At 31.2% G+C, this 24434-nt stretch overlaps 2 protein-coding genes and 1 long non-coding RNA gene across 3 annotated transcripts; 1 reads left to right on the top strand and 2 right to left on the bottom strand.

The window, feature by feature from the left end:
- Window positions 1-118: 118 nt before the first annotated feature.
- LOC148277582 (iripin-8-like) lies at window positions 119-14653 on the bottom strand. The gene is made up of 7 exons (XM_088232684.1): window positions 14630-14653; window positions 12913-13086; window positions 11321-11425; window positions 8672-8959; window positions 2278-2490; window positions 1770-1905; window positions 119-359 (listed from the first exon to the last, which is right to left on the bottom strand). The coding sequence occupies exons 1-7, from the start codon at window positions 14651-14653 to the stop codon at window positions 250-252; spliced, it is 1050 nt and encodes a 349-aa protein (XP_088088810.1). The 3' UTR covers window positions 119-249.
- LOC148277583 (uncharacterized) lies at window positions 3040-7605 on the top strand. The gene is made up of 3 exons (XR_015823419.1): window positions 3040-3348; window positions 3435-3821; window positions 5839-7605. It is a non-coding gene; the product is annotated as an uncharacterized LOC148277583 (long non-coding RNA).
- Window positions 14654-17019: 2366 nt separating the features above from the next.
- On the bottom strand, window positions 17020-24141 carry LOC148277581 (STING ER exit protein). Its single transcript, XM_088232667.1, has 4 exons — window positions 23918-24141; window positions 21947-22165; window positions 18784-18950; window positions 17020-17446 (listed from the first exon to the last, which is right to left on the bottom strand). Exons 1-4 carry the CDS (start codon window positions 24138-24140, stop codon window positions 17300-17302), a joined length of 756 nt encoding a protein of 251 aa, XP_088088793.1. The 5' UTR covers window position 24141; the 3' UTR covers window positions 17020-17299.
- Window positions 24142-24434: the final 293 nt, after the last annotated feature.

Raw genomic sequence — 24434 nt, 5'->3', positions numbered from 1 at the left:
TTAATAATAAAAATATAAATTCACAAAAAATTAAGCATAGTGTAATAATAATAATAATAATCATAGTTTATTAACAAAAAATAACAATTTCTTTATCTTCTACATACACACTTGGGTAAATAGAAATAAACAAATAAATAAATAAACACTTAAATAATAAAAAGGCTTATATTTTTTATAATCCAACTAAGCCACTCCTTGTGGTCTGTTAGTGGTGGTTTTAATATAACAATTTGTATTTTTTATATTCTAAATTAAAAAGTGTCCAATCATAAATGATGTATCATTCATTTTAACAATAAAGAGAAAAGGGTGATCGGCGAACATAGTAACTATCGGTTTGGGTAATTCTTCGTCACCTGTCAACAAAATAAGCATTTTAAAACCTTAGAGTATATACATATAATACTCTAAGTTTAAAACCGAAATATGAGAAAAATGGAATGGTTTCGAAATATTATCCAGATTCTAGTATTAAAAAATAAATAAACACAATATGAACAAACAAATTTCACGAAAAGTTGTCCGGTTCAAAAGTATGATAATATTGACAAGTATATTAATTCTAAATAAAAGGAAACCGAAGTTAAATAAATAAAAAAAAGAATTGTTTAGGACCGAGCTGCCGGCATTAAAACTATTTTCATGTTACAAAAAAGAGTAATTCTTTGAGAGAAATGTTTTAGGGGGTTCAACGATTTATTGAGTGAAAGATATTGGGATAAATAATGCCTGTTGATAAGGTTTATATATATAAAAAAAAATAAGCAGGTTGCCGAAAAAAGTATCTTAAGGGCAAAATTTCAAAACGTAAAAATAAAAATTACAAAAATATTTACTAGTTATTAATAATTTGTATAACATTTAATTTGATTTCCTCCCTAGGGGGTTATTTAGATCTTTATTTGTTGCAACAGAGAGGCAAAAATGCATTCTCAAAAATGTTTTCCCTCTCTGTTGCAATAAATTTAATGTGAAGATCTTTGCGACATCCCATCGGTGATAGGTAATAAAGAACTCACACGAGAGGTAGTATCATACATGATCAAAATAGTGCAGGCAATTGGTAAAATAAATCAAAGTAGGGAACAAAATGCCGAACACTCTTCTAGTGGACGGAAGGCCGGTTGACAACTGTTAACAGGTCGGCTTCTCCTGAAGAGTTTTAAGTGGTTTTCTCTCCACATGAGCAAATTCTGAGAAGTTCCTGATTGGCCAACATTAGAATATTCTTTCTGATTCCAAACAGTTTAGCTAAAATAAAGTAATATAATAGCAGAAAAATCGTCTTTTTGATATATAAACCTTGTATATTATAAGCAAGGTAAAAAATAATGCAACTCTCATATAAAAAAATATAAAAAAACAAATTTAGATCTATACTAAATACGTGCTAGCTAGCTTAGAGAGCATTCAATCGCACTGCAGGGGTGTTATCCTGAACCACTCTCGTGGCACGAGAAAACAGTTTTTCTCGTGTATTTAGTATGTAAATACACGATATAATATGGCCACGAAAGCGTTTGGAATGCCAGCCCAGGAGGTACTTTCACCAGTTTTCGCTAACGTGGTAAAATCTAGATGGTATTAATTTATAATGGCACGTTGGTAATTTGTATACAATAATATCATAATAATGAGATGTACTTGATACATTTGAAGAAATTCCACTAGAAGGCGCATATAATATAAACCCAACTATAGTCCAAACACTCCAAACTCAAGTTGCCGAGTTTAATGTAAAACTGATTATAAAACGACAATCTGACCTGTGTCTTTGAAGGCTCCTCTTCCTGCATCCGCCCAAAGTTTAATTCTTTGAATGGCATTTGTGAAATAAACATCTCTCCCCGTAATCATACCACGTAACTCGGCATCTTTTTCAAATATTTTTTCTATGCCCATCTGAAAAGATGTTTTTTTTCAAAGATTTATTAAACTTCGAATAAACCACATTAATTCTATTCTCGAAATTTTTTCACATCAATTAAAATTGATTACGTGAATTTATTTACAGCGCTCACCGATATTTTAATTTTAGAGATATTTTCAATTTGTCGTATGCAACTATTGCATCTGCTAGACAGTGGGAAACGTGTTGTAGTAGGTACCTAGAGCAGAATTTGAACCTCGGACCTTCCGAATTCCACGATACTGTCCATTAGACAACAGCCCGTCTCAAATGTCATTTTCATGCGTAGAATTTTATATCCCCTGATTTAAATATCAATTATTACGAACTACATTTTAGATGGAGAAAAATGAGGTTGCTCTCACCATTTCTAGTTTCTTCGGCAGAAGAACCGACATTTCTAGAGAATACCTCGGGAGGCTTACAGCAACAGCAGTTGGGTTCATAAATGTATCTACATACTTCAAAATGTCTTCGTGATTCATTACTTTTTCTTCCATGTCCAATAAACTCCCTAATTTCCTTGGCAGAAACACAAGCATAGATATTCCCGCAGTGGCGTAAGGAATGTCCACCACCTAAAAATACTATGGGTTAATTCTTACAGTGGTAAAAACTGAACATTACAGGGTAAATCAATAATATTCTGAGCATGTTTGAATCTCTAAATGTTTATGGACAAGTAAATACCTACCAAGTGTATTTGTTTCAATATGAATTTTATCGGCATTGTATTACATCGTTGGCGGAAATTAAAATTTCTGTAAGAGACTGTGTACCTTTATAAATTATACAAGAGAAAAGGAAAATAAAGTGTTAAGGGATCGGAAAAGAAATCAAAATACTTTGAAACCTTGTTTTACAGTAGGTATGTTTATATTTTTTGATGCTGTTGAATGAAGACTGTTATAAATTTATTGTTTTTACGTTACTTTTTTTCTTCTTATTTTTTTCCGAATCCTCTCTTGGGATATCATAATTTAGGAAAAAATTAATTAATAACTTACCTACTGAAACAAAAGTTTCATAATAAAATAATCCAATCCCATTCAGTTTTCTGGTAACCCACGATAGGTAGCGAGTTATCCATTTTGATTTATGTAAGTTGTAACATTATTTTTTGTTTCACAAATTTTGACATCTGTCATCTGTCAGCTGACAACCTCACAATCAACTTTCTATTTTTTTTCATTTCTTCACATCCTCCGTCAATATTACGAAAAAATTGAAAATTGACATTATTTACAATGTCTTCCAAGAGGTGGTGTACCGTATCTTACTGTAAAAATACATCAAAAACGGGGAAAAAGATATTTTTTGCTTTTCCGCAAGGGTACATGAGAGAAAAATGGTGTCACGCTATCAAATGGTACGATAGTAATCCGAATAAAAAGTTTACTAAGAGTCATCGCCACGTTTGTGAAGATCATTTCAATGTAAGTTTCAAATTACCAGTCTAGTTCATCATTCATCGAGTATGAAGTCTATCAAACTTAACCTAAAAAATGTTACAAATTTTCAGCTTGAAGAGGACACTGATAATCTGATGAAATACAAGCTAACCGGTTGCAGATTGCGACTGAAAAGAGAACGCGTCCCTCACATATTCGAGTGGCAAAGTAAAAACAAAAAAGCGGATTCAAAACTCTCAAAAAACATTGATTCTATTTTGTCTATTCCAATTAGCCCTTCTAAATGTGAATTATCAAGCCGACAGTTTACGGTGACGCCATTTTGTCGATGTGTTGTGCCTATGTGCAATAACACAAGTGAAAGTAAACCCGAAAAATTATTTGCGAAGGTTCCACGGGATCTTGCTCTGAGAAAGAGATGGTCTGTTTGTATGGGAACATCGGAAGCATCCATGACCGCTGCTAGCGCACTATACATATGCCAAGATCATTTTAACGTAAGTTTATTATGTTTAATTCACAGCTAATAGGCACTGCTCAGCATTGTTTTATATGAGGTCAAGGTGATTTGTTTGGTATTTGTCCGAGAAAAGTAAAAAACAAGACTGAAAAAACGAATTTTTTGTTTGTTGTAGGGAATTTCCTGACAAACTAGTAAAATAAATTGTTTAACATATTGTAAGAAAGAAATAAATAGATGCAAAAAATATTTAAATGAATTGTGGATGTTAATTTATTTATCTATTTTAATACTTCACAATAATGCATTATACAATTGAATGGACTATGTGTTCCTTACTGGGAAAACCCGTGCCGAGGAAGACATTTTACAATTTTAGTTTAGTGTGATAATTGTGTGACCGTTATCACAAAGCGAAATATCTACAAAAAACAAAATGTGATTTTTGACAGAAAGCGATTCTTCTATATGAGATTTATCGATTGGTAAAATAAAATTTTAGTAAAATGATATATGTGCGAAGTTGCAGCGAGTCAAATTGGATTAGATTATCATTTAATTGTGTAATAATATGAAAATATATCAGAAATAACATACCTATAAGTAAATAAAACATAATAAAAAATCATTTAATAATGATTTCACACAAAAGTAAACTCTTATTATATTCCCAACACAAATCAACTTTTCTATACATTCCTATCATAAAATATGTAAATAAAACGTTTTTGTGAAAATTTTGTAAGTTTGGAATTTTTTAATTAATAGTTCCACTGCTTATGTATTATCGATTTCCAGTACTTATATGAGTTAGGATGTAGAATTTGTATTAAACAGTATTCTTGATTTGATAAAACCCTACAAGTTAGTTTTTATCATAAAAAAACCTCCTCTTGACAATGTTACTTTTTTGTCGATTTTTTAATACTTATTTTTATTTTATTTATATTGATATAAATTTTTAACAAATTACATCAGGGATGGAAAATACCTTAAAGAAGGTAATATGGAAGTCTAGGCATTTACAGGGCTTATGACCTGTCATTGGCTGCTTTAAGTGGCCACTTTACACACTGTGTAATATTCACCATTTTGCCTATGTTTGAACATCCATATTTCTTCCATCTGGTGATTTTTAATATGGATGTTCAGACATAGGCAAAATTGTGAATATTACACAGTGCGTAAAGTGGCCACTTAAACCAGCCAACCACAAGTCATAAGCCCTGTAAATGCCTAGACTTCCATATTCCCTTCTTTAAGGTATTCTCCATCCCTGTTGTAATTTGTTAATCTTAATGACTCCCAAGGGAGTGAAATCCAGTCTTTTGTCTATAAACATTTGGACAAACTCAAATATTGTAATACATTTTTAACATTTTAATTTATTTTTACAGTAATTAAAATACCACCAAACCCCTTTCTGTGGATTGTTGGTGGAGATTTATATTAATACTAACTTATATAATAAATCATATTTACTTATGCAATAATTTAATCATACTCGTAAATAGTAATAAATTTTTAAATTATTTTTTTACTGATAATATTTCATTGATCCCAAACTTTAAAAATATTCCTTCTTTTAAAAAAGACGCACTATCCTGGATTCAAACTAAAGATATGAACTCTTTTTTTCTTTGAAATATTTTGTTGCCCTTTAATAATAAGGAATATTTTAATGTTTTTTTATATTTTTTATTTCCTTTTTAATCACTAAAAAAATACCTCATCATCTTTTACAGAATATTTTCTTTTCTCTTTCTTATGTTACACAAAAATTTTATAACTGTCTATTTATGATAGGAGCAAAAATTCATAAACATTTCTTGAATACCCACGAACAGGCCATGCGTTTGTGGGATTTTTGTTTACTATTTTTACTGTTAATATGTATTTTATTGCTACGTAATTATCCTTTATTTTTTTAATACTCTGTTTTACCTCTTATTTATATTGTAAAAATAACAAAAAAATAAATTTAAAAAAACATATTTCGCTTTGTGAAAACAGTGCTCAATTCACGTCACTCTAATATAATATTTTTTTTTTAGCTGGAGAGTGATATGAAAAATTATAGCACTCATTTGGTCACTGGATGTGCGCTGTTGGTTAAAAAAAATGTGGACCCTCATATTTTTAAATGTCAGCAGACGAGTAATGGTGCTTTAGAAACATCAGCACACATGGAATGGGACATTCCTATAACTTACCTTAACCCTCAAGATGAGATGAAGCAAGATTACCAGCTCAAGACATCGGAAGATCAAAATGTGGTTGCAATCAAAGATAAAAACACATCTTTCTTTCCTGTCCAGGAATTACCTCTGAGTAATGTCAAAGTTGAATGCCTTTCTCCAAACGAAAACGACGAAGTAGATTTAAATAAGGTAAAAGTTGAAGATCATTCTTCATATTCAAATCATGAATTTGATTTGACTAAGGTCAAAGTTGAGGTCGATGTTTCAAAAATTGACTATATATATTCACACCCAAATGATGAGGCATGCTTCTCTAATATAAAAACCGAAAAATTTTATTCACACTCAAATGATTGATAAGATTGGAATAATTTTATTGTTGTCGTTATTTTTAGTAATTCCGTATGACAATGGTCAAAGAACTAAATGTGTTTTATCATTACTAAATGACAACGCAAATATGATGAGGGACGCTTTATATTGTTCAAATTAATCTATGGCTGAAGTTAAGGATGTTACAAAGTGAATGCTGATTGAATCAATCGAATGTTGTTTATCTGTTCAAGTATTTTTTTATTTATTTAATACTCCCCAAGAATACATTGAGTAATGAGGATGTTCAGTGGTTTTTTATTATAATAATTATTATTAATAGACTGTTAAACTAAGCCAAAAAAATAATTATGTATCGTATTATCAGCGCTTTGCTTTTTTAAAGTTTTCTATTTCTGAAATTACTCCGCGTGTGACGTCTCAAGTTCTCTTCCCCTTCTTCTCGGTCAGTTATGTCGATTGATCCACCGATGGTAAGTAAACCGTAAATCTAGTAACGTCGTTCAAAGTAGTTTGTTTTTAATAAAATATTTTTCAATTTTTTTTTGTACATTTTCAAGAAACTTTGCCATATAATTTAATGCTCTAATTTTTACCCATGGGCTGAATTTCCTCATTGAATTTACAATGTATTTCTCATTGGGAAACCCGTGCCGAAGAAGACATTATACAATTTTAGTTTACTTTGTCATTATGAACATAATTTTTCAACTGTCTAAATAAGACCATGGTCATAGTCAAGAATGTTTCTTATCATTCAAATATTTACTTATCTATGTTGAGGATGTTTTTTTTGTATTCAAATCGGGTTGTGGTCCCGTGGCTAGTGTCGTGGACTCATGGATCAAAGGTTCGAGGTTCGCACCCCACTCTACCACAACTTATTTCCATTTTCTAATAGCAAATTATTTACAACTCGTTGAAAATGACTACCAATATTGAAATATTTGGGTAAATCATACAAACGCAAAGATTTCTTTAAAAAAAAAAATATGAAAAAAGACAATTTTTCTAAAGATTGTTTGATTGGAAAATTGATTAAACTAAGCTAGAGCAACAAATTTATTTTCAATATGAGACATTGTTTTTTTATACTTCAATACTAGAAACAGAAATAACCTGCGCTGCGATTATGAACGCTATCTTCATCGGTAGATATCGAGACAGTATAAACTAACATCAATATTTATGTACAAAAATGTATATATTTGTCTGAAAATTCAAAGTATCTTCGTTGGTAACCTGTAATTGTCGTAATTGAACATGTTTACAAAAAAAAATCAAAAACTTGTTATATTTTTCCGACTTAGTAAGATAAGTAATTCATTCATGGGGTACTGTACACACTTTTATAATAAAATTCCCAAAAATATTTTAACCTTGACAGAAATGAATAGAAACTTTGTGTGAAAAAGCGTATTACAAAATTGAGGACTTTTCAATCAACACGGATGCCTGTTGCTACCCCAACTCGGTACCTACAAGTTTTGTGTTTATATGTATTTGTATTTTACGATGTATTTTATGTTACGGTAAGTGGTTATATACTAATGTTTACTAACATTAGTGTTATATATTAATTTCAAACCGATGGAAGTACCTAGATATTAGTAGATTGATAAAAAATATACACGTATGATAGGTATGTACTGAAAATATTGTTTGAATTTGAAGAACATTTTAGACAAGATAATATAGAATTCTATGCATCTACAGGGCTTATGACCTGTCATTACCTGGTTTAAGTGGCCACTTTACACACTGTGTAACATTCACCATTCTACTCATAAGCATAAGCCCTGTAGATGCCTAGACTTCTACTTTATCTTATCTAAAATGCTCTTCATTTCTGTTTTAATATGTCAATATTAACAGCTCCCCGGGGAGTTGAATCCAGTCCTTGTCTACAAAAATTTAGACAAACTCGAAATATTGTTGATAAATTCACCTGGTCCATGAAGAAGTATAGAAATTGAAAAAATAACATTTTCAGGCGTTGCCTAGTAGGTGAAATAATTCAATTAGATGAATCTTACCCGCATAAATAAAGGTTTCAGCTATTTAACTTCACAAACATCAGCAGATGAAAGAATTAAAGGAATATGGATGTTCAAATAGGGGCAGAATGGTGAATGTTACACAGTGTGTAAAGTGGCCACTTAAACCAACCAATGACAGGTCATAAGCCCTGTAGATGCCTAGACTTTTATATTATCTTGTCTAATATGTTCTTCATCTCTGTTGTAATATTTTATGTTCAAATACCTATTCATCAAATTTCTCTGACACTGCCTATCCTCTTAAGGAAAAGTAAGTTAAAATACAGTCCTTTACTATAATTTGAACAAACTCAAAATATTATTAAAAAACATGAGCAGTTATGAATAAAAAAACTTACTTCAGCGTCGAGATTAGGAATATACGCATACGGCATTATTCCATTCACTCTATACATCTTTATTTCCTTCTTTAGGCTGCTCTGATTCTGAAAGAAGTTGTATGTCCCATTCAATACAGTGGGAGCGTAGAGCCATCTATTGTTGAAATAAATACTGCTTACAATAACCATCGATGTTCCTTCCGGATCCAAATCACTTGTGTCAAATATTTTTTTCATCTTCCTTTTTGTTCTTTGTTGGACCTAAACATATTATTTTCATAAACTTAGTGTACTGTTATCAATGTGTATCCTTTTTGGGTGATTCCGTGTAAGTTGGATTTATTTCTTACACGGGATAAGTGTACATTTATTAAAATTGTATAATTAACATAAAACTGCTAATAACTATGCTGGCGTGTTTGTGTCTTTTGAAATTCTGTCATCCGAGGGAACGGTTTTCACCAAACTATAAAGGGTTTTTTTTATATTTCAGTATATTTTTTGTTCAAATGTGTCTGTGTATTATTAATAATTTATTTCTGTTTTTTTAATGTATTTTGTTTACATAATATTTACATTAAATATATTTGTAAGGTTACAAAAATGTTTCATTTACCTTCATACTATTTTTTTTCCAGAAAGTTTTTACTCCTCTTAACCGCAGTTGTTTTAAAGCAACGCTAACTCCTAAATTAGTAGTAGAAATAAATTTTTCAAATAATGCCAGTACAAATAATCAAATGTAAGGTAATATTTAAAAAATAAACTTTATTATGAGTTATATAACAAAACAAAAAAATAAAAAGCCTGAGAACTTACTTGACACTTTCAGCCCGAGTGTTCATTGAAATATAAACGATGTTCGAGAATTTTTTACTCTCATACCTACTAAAAATCAAAAGCTGCGCGTTTATTTTTTGATTACTGGAATCTTAAAGTATGTTCTTTTTTTTTTTTCTATGCGTCGGTAATCAGCATTACACAGAAAAGTTTGTTTGTAACCTTGACAATTGGCTTCTGGCTGGTTTATTTGTTTTGAAGCGAATTCCTTATAAATGGTAGGTATGTAAAGGAAGTTTTAAACATATTTCAGTAATTGAGTTTTTCTAATGACATTTCTTGGTGGAACTGCATTTTTAATTATAATAATAAAAATACATATATAGTTTTATTTAACTTTTGTTTATAAATTTTTACTAGTGACCGGTTTCGTCGTGACCGACATCGTCAGACTGGAAACCCGGTCACTGGTAAAAATTTATAAATAAAAGTGGAATAAAACCATGTATGTATTTTTATTATTATAATTCATATTTAAGTAAAATAGATGCGAAGGTTTTCACGGTCACTGTTATCAATACGTTTATTTTTTGGATGATACCGTGTGTGTTGAATTTGTTCCGACGTTTCGGCTACAATTGCAGAAGCCATCTTCAGGATAAACTGAATAGAAATATGCTGACTGCGGCACGGTACAAATTACTACTATATAAAAACATTTTTTTTTCTACAAAACAAACAGTTCACCTTGGAAATGGCTCCTGCAATGGTAGCCGAAACACGGCATCACCCAAAAAATAAACATATAGATATTTAAGTAAAATTAGATTAATTTGATTGAATAAGCATATGAGGGCATTGGAAGCAAAGATAGCAACCTCCAAAATTTTTTTTTCTGGTTATAATGTCATTCTGTAGTTTATCAACTGTATTTTTATAAAAATCGTGAGTTGAGTTGCAAATGTAGTTTAAAATCATACTTCTAATAGTTTGAAAGCAAACATAGCAATATCCATCAGCCATTTTGTTCAACCAATGACAGGCTTGAGATTTAAATTTTCAAAATGGCTGTGCCATACAAATATTAAGAAAGTTTTTTGAATCCGTGTTTCTATTAAAGCTAATTTATTAGTATCTTAAAGTTTAAGTTCAGTGAAAATAACATTTCTAACATGAAGACTCTCTTTGGCATTAGTGTAGCAGTTTTTGTTATTTTTCTCGAAAACACCAAAACGGAAGTTTGCTATCTTTGCTTTGCCCTCATTTATCATATTGTAAGATAATAACACATTTTAAACTAATTTTGGCAGTTGATTATCAGTTTGAGACCCATTGCTTATAAACAAATTCATTTTAAATAATTTCTTAAGTATAAAAGGAAGATTTTGAAGAATTAGTGATGTCGTTCGTTCATACATTTTCAAGAAACTTCGCCCTACAATTTAATGCTCTAATTTTTACCCCAAGTAAGAAAACATTTTTTTATATCCAATTTCCTGTAGCACTGAATTCCTCATTGCGACATCGTCCCGTAATAGAGATTCAAGATTGCTACAGTTTTATCTAGTATATCTATCTTGATTATTTACAACTAACTCAAAATGGTCACTAAATTGATAAATATGGGTAAATCAAAAGAATATAAATGTCTAAAACAAAAACTGCGTATCAGTATAATCGTAACTCACTTTTGCACCGTTTCTATGTAGTTTTTAGTAAATAAAAACTGGAATTTACCTTCATATTTAAAACTTCCGTAGCCTCGATTATGTCGCTAAAATCAACGTAATCTATGGTCATATTAAATGTTTCCGCTGAAAATCTCCCGAAGTATTCAGTCACCTTAAGGCCATTTCTTATGAACAGCATGTTAAAAATTTCCAGCTTTAAATTTTGATCTTCTTGCGGTACTGTTTTCATGTAGTTTTGGAGAAGTTTTTCTTTTTCCTAAAGTCAATATTTACACAGAATTATTTAATAATAATAATAATCAACTAAATTATGTTGAAAGATGAAACTTCATTATGGGCTCTGAAATGTCACTACTTTGCCTTAGACAGGGAGCTTCTACCCCAGTTGGAGATGACATTTATGTTATATTTCGATGTGTATTTATTACATGTTGAATAATATAATACAGAATCGGTAATGGGGCATAAGAGTGACGGCGATAACTAAACTAATTTGGACTTGAAGCACTCTACTAAGAGGGTGCCACTGCTTTTGTAGTAGTTGTCCACAGTGTTCATTTTACTTCCAAGTGGAAAATGAAGGTCATTTTCTATTTCCCTGACTGTCAAAAATTTGATATTCGTGTTAGGAAATCAGTTATTTGGATGTTTTGATTATTTATTGTTTACATTCAGGAAATGATTCTACTCCACTCTCTTGTGAGGAAGACCATAGTAGGTCAGGTGGCGGTAGGAATTGGTTTTCGGGGGAGTCCCAAAGATGTTTAGATATTTTTCAATCATTTCTACCCCCGTCTCTATCCCACCTAATGCTTTCCTGTCATTTATTTACTGTTCTCCGTACGACCCCCTTCCCGCGCTCGTTTTCTACACTTACTCTCTCTATTTTCATGAAATTTAAAAGTATTTTATTATGATTTGAATTATCATGTGCCCAGACGGCTTTTACATGACAATATGTAGGTCTAGTAAATATTAATCTAATAAACAGTGTTGACTATAAATGTTATTCTCCCTTTCCTCGCGTTCAAAATTGACATATTTTATTTTTTAGTTTATATACTTATATTTTTTAGTTTAAAAATTTATTTTGTTAGCGACCATGAATATACTATATTCTTTATGAATACTTAAGCTATGAACCTTTTTGATAGTAAATTACTCACATATGCTGTGAGCACCACGTAGTAATATTGTGTTCACTATTGTATGTGAGCATCGCACTGAATAAGTAAATTTCTTACATTGGTTTATTTTATGTTTGTTGGAAAAAAATCCTATGTTGCAATAAACCCACCAAGTAAAGTATACAAAAGTTTAAATATACATATAATAAGAAATATTTTTTTTTGTGAAAAACCAGAGGTGGCTTGAAAAAGTGCGCTTTGCAATAATTATGGTAAATATAAATTATAAATGTTTGTATGCAAATACAGGTTAAAGTTGTGTTCTATTCTCTCTACCTATCCATACGGGGAAACGGCATGATGGTTTATTGGTTTTGTATTTTAGATAGGCCCTTATTTACAGTTAAAGAGATGATTAATGTAGACATTTTGACAGCAAACTTAATTAACACATAGGAGTCAGATTACCAGAGCTCGTGGACAGTTGGTATTCTAGCTTGTTTTGAATGATTAATTCCACTAATTAATAGTAAATGCGGCGAGCTCTCACATAGCTACCTACAACAATTGCCTTACAAATATGAGTGTCAATTATTTGTTTCTAGAATCTCCATACCTCATTTTTGATATTGAGAAACATTCCTTTATTGAGTTCTTGCAAAGTTGTCCCTGATGATCCAAGTGAAATGGTTAGTAAAAGTAATTCTAACCAAAGAGGTGATATTACAAAACTTAAAGTATCTCTCTTTAAGTACAATTTTGCTTTTTTTGAAACATCTTTAGCAGACACCTAAAAAGAAAAGTAAGTTTTATGATCATTGAGCCAGTTGTGTTCCTGCAGTAGTCAGTGCTGAAGATTCCAGATGAAAAGTTCGATGATTATTCCCCCGCTACTCCAAAACTGTATTTTTATTTCCTAATTTATAGTTACAACTACGTAGCTGAGAATGTCAGCCTCTTGGTGTAATGGTCAGCGCGTTTTTCTACCATTCAAGAGGTCTCGGGTTCGGTCCCCTGGTTCGATCACATGGCTGATATGAAATATTTATTTAAAAGGGTGTTTTCACGCTAGAATATTTCATAGTCCCTGAACTGGTACCTGAAGCGTGAGACTGATCATCTAACCTTCATGCAACAAAAAAAATGATTTGAGAATGTGTCCAAATAATGTAACAGTAAGAAAGTCAACTCCCACAACTCCCTAGTTACTTTGCACAAATATTTATTGGCTAGCTATGTCGTATTTCTACACATTGCAATAAAGCTAATCAGCGAGTGTGAGGGAATCTCTCTTTAGTTGTAAGAAAAAACTTACGTTTATTATTTATCTTTTTTAATAATAAATTAATATAAAATCAACATTTATTTCCACAAATCACGACAGATTGAAATACATTACTTTTAAGCTAAAAATTATGAAATTTACCTTGAAAAATGGGTTGTTAAATTGTCCAATCGCACTTTGAAGGGCATCCCATTTTAAATCGCTGGCATCAATTTTGGTGTAAAAAAAAGGGAAAAAAATCAAATAGTACCACTTGGAATACACATAGGGTAAAAAATTCATTTCCAATGAAAAAAGCGAACAGAACATTAATGTTTTATAATCCATATACTTGTTATCATAACAGACCAATGTGTGACCGATCGCGAATGCAAATGCAATAAAATAGGATTGAAATGTATATTGTAAGTAGGTGCGTATAAAATAATAATTGTTTTTACACACTACATTAATAATTTAGAAAAACATCTTTGAACAAACAAGAAAATTTTTATTGGTTTGAATTATTGTGTATAATTTGATGTTATGTACACAATAAATTATCAACTTTATGATTTTAAACAAACCTGCCTATATTTTTAATTTATAATTGTTGGCCTTCTTGGGTTTTTTTTGGGTTATCCCCGATCACTGGACTACGCAGTTTTTATAAGGACAAACTATTTGTTTTCAATATTGTTGATTCCCCTTCGTGCTGCTGCGGATATCCTAATCAGTCTTCCGAACACATCCTGTGGTCTTGTCTCTTTCTCCCTCTCTATGATTACCGAATGGAGCTTCTCGCTACTATCCGTGGCCTGTTATAGGTCCTGTCGGATATACAGATCTGGTGGCTTCCAAAAAGAATTTCAAGGCTTTTAAAAAGTTTTATAATCATTTCGGCGAATTGATCATGTCCAATCAATTTAATAAAAGTCAGTGAAGAATTCACTTCCCTCTTTTCTCAATCCAATGAAGTGCATATTATGTACTTCTGGATTACTTTCTTTCAGAATAAAGATGTTAAGGCTAACAAATTACAGAGAGCTCCTTCGGTCAGCTTTTTTACTTCGGCAACGAGCAACTTTTCCATATATGTGGGCACAACCAAGGAGACTTATGTCCTCAGATGTGGTGTGCGGTATGTGGTGGGCAAGCTGACAATTATTGGCCATGCCCAAACATGTTTTAGGAATTTGAGATTGATTGATGGGCTCGATTAATATATATTGAACCCAACATTGCACAATTCATAAAATTGAGGAGATTAGAATAACTAGGCTATGTGAACAGAAAGAATGATAATCATACTCCCAATAAAATTATTTATACCACCCCGGAAAGCAGACGAAGCAGAGGGAGGCCTAAATTTAGATGGGTGGATGATGTGGAAGGTGACATGAGAGTAATTGGTCTGACGAACTGGAGAAGAACCACAGGGTTCAGGGTGCAAGGAGGAATGGAGACAGATTCTGGAGGAGGCCAGAGCCGACAACAGGCTCTAGCAACACTGATAATGATGAATAAGATGGTTTGACAAGAGTGAATGAGGAACTTCAGCCCTACGGGAAATTGGATACAAAAAATGTTTTCTTACGTGGGGTAAAAATTAGAGCATTAAATTGTACAGCAAAGTTTCTTGAAAACGTACAGAAAAAATAATAAAAAATATTTTGATAAAAACGCACTACTTTAAATGACGTCACTGGTTCATGTGAATCGACCTATGATCTGAGAGCTATGGAAGATTTCCGGTCTGCTTGTCGCTTCTGGACCAATGGGAAGAACTGAATGAGAATAAGCGGAAATGAACCTCTGACATTACACGCGGAGAAAAATCGTAGCGCCGATAATACGATATATAAAATTTAAAAAAAAAAATTGACTTAGTTTAACAGTCTATTAACAAATAATTTTTTTTAAAAAACCACTGAACTTCCTCATTGAAACATACGAGAAGGACATTCAAGAAAGAGTGACGTAGCAGGCACCGTGGCGTAGTTGGTTAGACGGCTAACTGTGAAACTGGCCTCGCGGGTTCGATTCCCGCCAGTTGCAATAAAAAAATTCAAGAAAGATTTTTTCTCAATTGGTCTGGGTGTTGTGGTGTATTTTTCATAGCCTCGTTTCAAATCCCCTCTTTCCCACCTGCTAACAAGCCTCTAAATAGAGGCTTAACGGGTTAATCTTTTTTGAAAAAAAAAAAAAAAAATTAAGACTTGGCATGATCAAATAAATAAAAACTTTAAATATAGTCTTGTAAAAAATCTACGTGATCTAAAGCAGGGATTTAAAACCTTCCATAAGAAGCCTTCAACATAATTGATAATATTCTTCATAATTCAATAGTGTTCTTAACTCTGGTTATCGACTTCTGAATCTCCCTTAGAAAAATTTAGAAAATAAACATTTTAATTAGTAAATTTAAAAAAATAATACATGTGTTTAGGAATTTACACGGTAGAGTAAAGATTTATTTAATGGTATCATTTGACAGAAATGTTGATCTGTGTTAATTTTCAGTGCACAAAAAGTTGTGGTATGCGGTAAAAGTTGTGGCAGATAGAAGATGCGGACAAAAACGGTCTGTGACCAAACAAACTACAGAATATATGAAAATCCTACCTTTGGAAAGTCAGGAAAGGGGGATCAGGGACAGGAATGCGGAAAATCTCCAATCTGGCTCTCTTCGGTGCAACTGCGGGTAAATGGAACATAGAGCTTTTATAAATGTTTCTTTACGTGCGGGCAATTAATTGATATGCGAGGCAATCGAAGAATATATCAACAAAAACCGTGTGGTTTATTATGAATGCGGGCAGATGGATGAAAAACCGTGTGGTTTGTTATAGGAATGCTGGCAGATCATTGACATATAATACATGAAATGCCCAGAGCCCTCAAAAATTATGACAATTAACTCGTACCAAAAGATGACATTAGGGTTAGCACTTCAGAAGTTTTTTATGATTTTCATAGATTAAAATGTTAAAAATAAGATTATAAACAATTTAAAATAATAATATATGTTCATTATTTTATACGTTTACAGTATTATGTCTGCACACTTTTATTTGATTATTAATTAAAATTAATGTCTGAGCACCCGATGACAAACTATTATTTAATGGTTTATCGGGACAAAATATATTTTAATACTTTGTCTTCTTTATAATGTATTAATATTGTAATATTGTGTTTATTTCATCGAATAAAGACTCTATGAAAAATATGGGCAGAATGATGAATGTTACACAGTGTGTAAAGTGGCCACTTAAACCAGCCAATGACAGGTCATAAGACCTGTATATGCCTAGACTTCTATATTACCTCCCTAAAATGTTCTTCATCTCTGTTGTAATATGTTAAAAGTAATAACAAATGACAACCTTACATACTTTTTTGTTAAAAATTTTAAAAAGCGAGTAAAACTTATGGGTAAAACTGAAAAACATCTCATTTTGGTAAGTTTATTTACTAATAGTAAGTAAATAAAAAACGATTGCTATTTTTTTTCAATGTTTTTATACTTAAAAATGCCTGATCCACTTGTGTCTCATACAAAATATTGCTGGCACTGAAAAGGTTAAACACTGAATCATTTAGCACAGTAACTTATTGAAATGTATCTCCTTATACCCGTCGAGTGGGGTCTTACATGTTTTCAAGGGTAACAAATTGCAGTATTTACGAATATTTAGAATCAAAACATTGTTGATAATTGTTGTCTATGTTAGAACTATTTGTCTATGAGTGTCCCTCTGACTCTCTTGGGTTCCGCTTCATGTGGCCCCGGTGTCCCAACTGGTCTCTTGTTCATTCCTTTCCTTTCCAACTGCTTCTCAATGATTCTGGCATTATTTGCATAGCTGTCAGCCACTTCTCTCTGAAATTATAAAAAAAAAATAGTACTGGCAAATACTTTAATAGAAATGCATAAACATTTTAAGAAAATAATATGGCAGTATAGCCATTTACAGAGCTCACGAAAATTAATCATAATCACTTTCACTAGTCAATACGTTCAAATGTTCAAAACAAAACCACAAAATGGGTTCAGAAAAATGATTACGAAGGAAAATCAACAATATTAAAAATAGCTTAATTTACCAAATAGAGTCATAAACATAAGTGTTTCGATGTGCTCAAACTAATGCTGCTGTAAAAAGGCTAAATGACTGATGAGCCATAAAGTAAATTTTGCAGAAGAGTCGATTAAAGATTTTTGAATGAAAAATGAGCGTAACATTTTTTTTATTTTGAATCAATTCCAAATCAATGCAGGTAAGACAGATGTTATGAAGCATTCATAAAAATAAATCAAATTTTGTGTGATATAAATTCATTGACTTTACTAATATTCGTACAAGAGGGCTTTTGACGTAAACAGAAAAATATAATTAAAATAATTTACAAAAAACATAGACTATTTCCTAGTAATAAATTATACGTAGAGAGTGGACTCCTTAGTTTTAGAAAATTTTATTTATTTCAGTGCTTGAAATATGTTTACTTGAATAGGGTATTGTTTAGTAATAATTTAAATCGTATTAGTAATAGATCCGATAGTGTACTGTCAGTTCCAGGATGCAGAACTAAGTTTGCACAGAGACACTCCTTACATGTTGGTCCAAAATCCTTCAATTTTCTAACCAAGGAACTACAAAACATTAAATCACTGGTACAGTTTAAAGTAGATTTGAGGTCTTGGATTAGCATGGAAGGAACAGATAGACACATTCTTTAAAAAATTAATTAAAATTTAAAATAAATGCATACTGCAAATAATTAATGTTTTCGTAATATCAACATATGTTAATTTAGTTTTTCATTATTTTTCTTTTCTTTTCTTTTCATATTCATGTAATACCATATATATATGCTATAAACTTTATAATAATTAAAAAAGGAATGGCCCTTTGTGGGCATTTTTTCCAATTCATGTTATAGCGTAATTTCAAGATGTATTTTTCTAAAGTGTATTATTGTTATATATTTCTTTGTAAATAATATGTGTACGGAAAAATAAATTTTTAAAAAATATATGAAAAAATGCCAATATTTACGCAGTATTTATATCCACGGGTGTTAAGTCATACAATGCAGCTTTAAATTCTGAGAATAACTCAATTTCAGCTATAGTGGCACATCAGTTACTTAACCTTTTTACCGTCAATGTTGTCAAGGTTTAATTTCTAAAAAGAAACATGCATCATATCTTACCGCCTCTATTTCATCTTCTTCTTCATCTATTGTTGACACAGTGACAGAGCTGAATTTGCCCATGTTCTTGGTGTGTTTAGTGACCATGATTTTCTTGGGTTGTGCCACAGCGACTTGCCGGTAGATATCAGTAAGGGGACCTTCTCCCGAAGACTTAATCAATGAACCTAAAAAAATATAAGCGATTAAAAATATGCCAGACTTCTGTTGTACAATTTCGAAATAACACGGTGCAAAAATATATATTACCTTAAAACTAAAACAGATTGTACCCAGTAAGAAATCTATTACCGCTAAAATGTTATCACTTTGGCATCAAACACAGCATTAAGTACACAAATCTAATCCACTTTGTTTTTAATGCAGCGATGAGTAAATAAAGAAAGAATATTTACAATCACACCGAAATAAAGATTGCCATCTTTAATTCTATTCAACTTAATTTTAAAAGTAACATATTGATTCGGCTTGACCCTTAAAGATTCAATCAATTTGTATGAAGTCTCATTTAATTAATGCTTCGCGGTGATAATTTGATTATGCAATTTTAATTAAGTGTTTAGCGTACATTTGCAGCATGTTTGAAATTTAAAATAGAACTGAAATTCTTAGCTGGTCTTTACACCAAACAAATCAGGTTTTAAAATTGAATCTAAGCGAGAGACTTATTTTTATTACGTGAAAATATATTAATGGTATCAGTTAAACAAATCAATCGGAATCAGGGTGTAGTTCCGTGGATAGTGTCAATGGTGGGTTATTTACAACTCGATCAAAATGCCCCCCAAAATTGAAATATTTGTAAATTATAAGAATGCAAAAATTAAAAAAAAAAAAAAATGTAATAAATAAATATGAATAGTTCATCTTCAACGACGCATGTTATTTTCTTCAACTTTATTTACTTCATGACAGTGGTTCAATTTGTTTTTTAATCTTTATGTCACAACTTGATAAGTACAAAAGTATATTTATTTATTTATACTTTTACAATATTGTATTATTTTTTTTTATACAGAATAATGTTCCCTCACTGGGGTGCCCCATGCTGAGGGAAACATTTTACAATAAGTATAATGAAACATGCCTTAAATTAGTTATTTAACATAGTAAACATAATAAGAAAATAAAAACGTAATTAATCGAATTATCATCGTAAACATAATAAGGAAAATAAAATAAAATAATCATAAAAACATAATAAATTCATATTAACTTGCAGACAAAAGTTTATAATCAGGAAACAATTTTTTACCTATTTGGCTTGATCCACTCATCGATTCGTGCGCAACCCACCTCCACTATCCATTTCTTAATAGCAATTTTATATTGAGAGTACTTACTAATTGTCCTGATGAACAGTGGAAGTAGATTGTACACTTTGACCAAGTAGTGGGCCAATAATTTGATACTTAGGTAAGTTATACATATTTTTTTTTCAAACCTAGAATAAAACCTTTTCAAGATTTAAAAGAAAGTCAGTGTCTCATTTTTGCGCATCGATAGTTGATGTTGTAGATACGTGACGAAAGTTATTGAACCAGGCACTGGTTATTCCAAATTTAGATATTTAAGAATCACTTGTCTTTTATTTCTAAATAAATTATAAATTACAATGAACTTCCACCAAAAATTTTCACTAACTAACTGGAATTTTTGTACCGTGTTGTATCGTGAATCTACATTTCTTAAATTATTCATTCTGTTGATTTTTTTAGTTTTATTTTATAAATTCATTGCATAAATAAGTATAAATATTTAATGGAATCTATATATAACTAGTGAATTACGAAATTAATATGGAGCACCCTCTGGTTAGGATAGTCTCTGCTTGTTCTGAGATGGAGATTTTTTATGTTTTAAAGTATAAGTGGTATGTTATATTATATATTAATATAACAATAACAAAAAAACTTAAACTACTTAATTATAAATGCAAGAATTTAATAATAATTATTATTTAAATTTTTTTGAATTTTTATTCATACAAATACATACATATTACAAAAAAAAATTAATAATAACGTATCCCAAACTCTATGAGACCAAGGGCCCTGTGTTGAGTTGGGATACAATATAATGGAAAGTGGAAGCACGTACATAATCAAATAATAGCAAAAATGAAATATTATTACATAAACATACATATATTTCAAAGAGCATCTGGACAACACGCTCAATAGTATATAAATCTATGCAATATCTCGCAGCAGTCTCCTGCAATGGTCTCTTCCCTTAGACAAAATCCAGACTTGTAAACTCTTCCTGAAAATGGTCTTCGTTTTGGAGAACTAATTATGTTCATCCAGGACATTGAACACTCTTGGGGCCACAAGAGAGAAATTCCTCTAAGCAAACATCGTGCGTGTTTTGGAATGAAATAATTCCAATTCCAGGAAAACCTCGTACGAGCATTCTGCTGGGATCTACTCTTATAGCCGCATGACTAGCAACGTGCCAATGACTATTTTTATAAAAAGTATAAAGTATACATAAATATAAAGTATATATATGTGCTAAGAATACATGATGTTACCTTCAAGTAATTTTTCAATAAATACCAAATATAAAGTAATGTAATACATAAGAATATAAATAATATGCGTACCAATTATATAAAGTAATATGTTTATTTATCTACATGTATTATTCAAAAAAACCTCTTGTTACACTATTTATAAGTGCAGTTATTTTTATTTTAAAATTAGTTTTACATTTTGAGTCTTTTATTTATTTATTTATTTAAACGCCTTGTAGGCTTTTACATGTTTTACATATATTTATATATAAAGAACAGACATATATTTTACACAAAAGTAGCAAAAAATTGAAAATGAAGTAATAAGAATATAAAAATATGTAAAAACTAATCTTATATATGGTACATACGTACATATATTCCAGTAGAGAGAACAGAAGTTCATTTTTCCCATCGGTTATATTAAGAGAATCTTAAAATTAGAAGAATGTAGAAAAATAATGATTAAGAATACAGATATAAGTTAATAAAAGGTTTATATTTGGCATTAAGTTATTAAATATTTTTGGCAAATACATTATATTGAGTTGCAGTGTATTCACACTGGCAGCTCAATTAATATTGTTGCACATTTTGAAATGTATCTATTTGCAGTACTAAATAAAATAAATAATAAATACGAACCTTTGATTATGAAATTGATATTACTTGAAGTGTCATGTTTATAGTATATCGGAAGACTACACTTTTTGCACTTTAACCTGTATTGTCTTTCTATTCCTTCTGGCCACTTCAGGTAAACAGGTTCATCTTCATCGCAAGTTATCTTATGTGCGTGTTTTGCTCCGTCTATAACCCTTGCGCCATCTTTTTTTCTCAACGGCAACTTTTCAATTGCACAGTCTGAAAATTAAATTAAAGGCGCTAGTGTAAAAGTTAATAATAATTATTATAATGGCTCCTGATAGCAGAAGTCCGCCTGACGGTTGACAACACTAGCGCTGAGCATTTGCATGTTCGATGTAGAAGGCTAAAATTTTTATTTTCATAGACATTTTTAGCAATATAATACCTAGTAAAACACTATTGTTTAATTCATTTATTATTTTTTTACACATGTGTTAGTAATATGATATATTCAAGTTAGTATGTTAGTATTTAATATAATATATACATGTAATAAATTAACATATTAACAGCATAACACAATTTATAACTAGATATTTACATAAAAATTTTAATACATTTTTATTGAGAGGGGACAGGAGAGTTAGAATATGAATAGGGAATGGGATATTAATATCAGAAAGGTCGGATAGGAAATCAGGATAACAATCATTTATGGGGCATCCAAAAAAAACATAATTTAAATCTTCCTCATCAAGCTGACATTCGCAAATGTCAATTCATACGCCTGACTCATAATGCAATGCCTTAAGAGTAAAAAGTTTAAAATATATAGATAAAATTCTCGATTCCAAGTATGTTGGTTAAGCAATTCGGAAAAACAATGTTCTTATCAAAATATCAGCTCTTTTATTGTATTTTGTCAAAATAGTGTCGGCCTAATGCTATAATGTATGAAATGATCATAACTGTAATAAATAGTCAAAAGTAAAATACATATTATCCTATCTGATAAACAATTCATTTTTAATATTCCGGACATGGATTCTGAACAGGTGAGAACCATTGCAGCAGTGCCCAATGCGCATTCTGCATATGGAGGATGTCTCAAACTTGTTCAGGAACACTTTGGAAAACCAAGGCTTTTCTGTTACATTTGGCTTCAGTTGAAAACGATGTCTTCCCTTGGCTTGGGAGGAGGCTACCCAATATTCTTGCAATGTGCGAAGTTGCTTCTCCTTCGTCATAGCAAGGAGATCACCCAGGGGTAGTAAATTGCTGTAGGCAGGATCCTCGGAGTGGACTACCTCCTTTGCTAACGCGTCCACTTTTTCGTTCCCGGGAATACCACAATGGCTGGGGATCCAAGACATAAGAATACTCTTATTGGATGCCTCTGATAAAGAAAGAAGAAATCGAGTTTCCACGCAGAGCTCGTCCTCGGGATAAGAGGATGGAGGGGATTTGATTCTTTGTAAGACACTCAAGGAATCCGACAGGCTTAGGAACTTGCTATATTGTGAGCTTAAGGCGTACTTGACAGCTTCTTGGATTGCGATACATTCCGCGGTAAATACAGATGCATTCTTGTACAATCTTTGAAAGTTGTCGTCTTCACAATATATAGCCGCACCCGTATGGGTTGGCGAATCTGACCGAAATCCATCAGTGTAGATAATTTTCCAACCAATCAATAAACCAAAAACTCGACACTGGCCAGAACACCCGAGCTGAGAGGTGAACAGGCCCAAAAAAACGAAGAAGAAAAAGAATTCATTATTTTTGACCCATAATGACTTACGGAATCGAAGCAAGAGCATATACTGTTCGAACACATCTATCTCCATAGAGTAAAATTAAGTAAAACAATTTTATAGGTAACAGCCTTTGATGAAATGGCGTATTATTTACTTGTTTGCACTTTTTTGAAAAATCGTAACCCATAAAAACATAATAAATAATTAAAAATGCAAGCAAATTCTATGTTCCCAGCGCAAAAAAGAAAAACATAAATATTTGAGGTTATACCTAAAATTAAGGACATCTGTCCACATAAACAGTAATAAATATGTAATGGCTTTGTTTCGCTGTATTCCTCTTGATCTTTCGTATCTGAACAAACGATACTCCGTGATACTACTTTGGGCATATTGAAGCCGTAAAAAAATACTAAAATAAAAACAAACACAAATACCAGAATTCCGCGGTACTGTCTCGTTTTGACATTTAAACTTAATTGGAATGTTGCCATTACCAGTAAAAAATATTACTCATACTAATACTGACGACGTCACCAAGGAACACCGATTATTAACAATATTTTGAGTATGTCCAAATCTTTGTAGATTAGCCAACATTGAACCTACACGTTTGCATCTAGATAACTTTGATTTTACCAAGTAGAGAATTTATACATTTTAGTGAAAATTCAAGCAAAGATAGAGACTTTTTTTCAAAAGATAATAAAGGAAATCTAGTTAATATCCGTCATTGGTTTTTTCAGGTGATTGCTTTTACTGTTTTACATTTACCATTCTTCCTTTGT

Source organism: Micrasema longulum, unplaced genomic scaffold, assembly GCF_059751315.1.
Source record: "Micrasema longulum isolate JH-2025_06_02 unplaced genomic scaffold, ASM5975131v1 h1tg001009l, whole genome shotgun sequence".
NCBI lineage: Eukaryota > Metazoa > Arthropoda > Insecta > Trichoptera > Brachycentridae > Micrasema > Micrasema longulum.
Note: the sequence above shows the minus strand (reverse complement) of the source record. Positions and strands in the feature narration are given on the sequence as shown.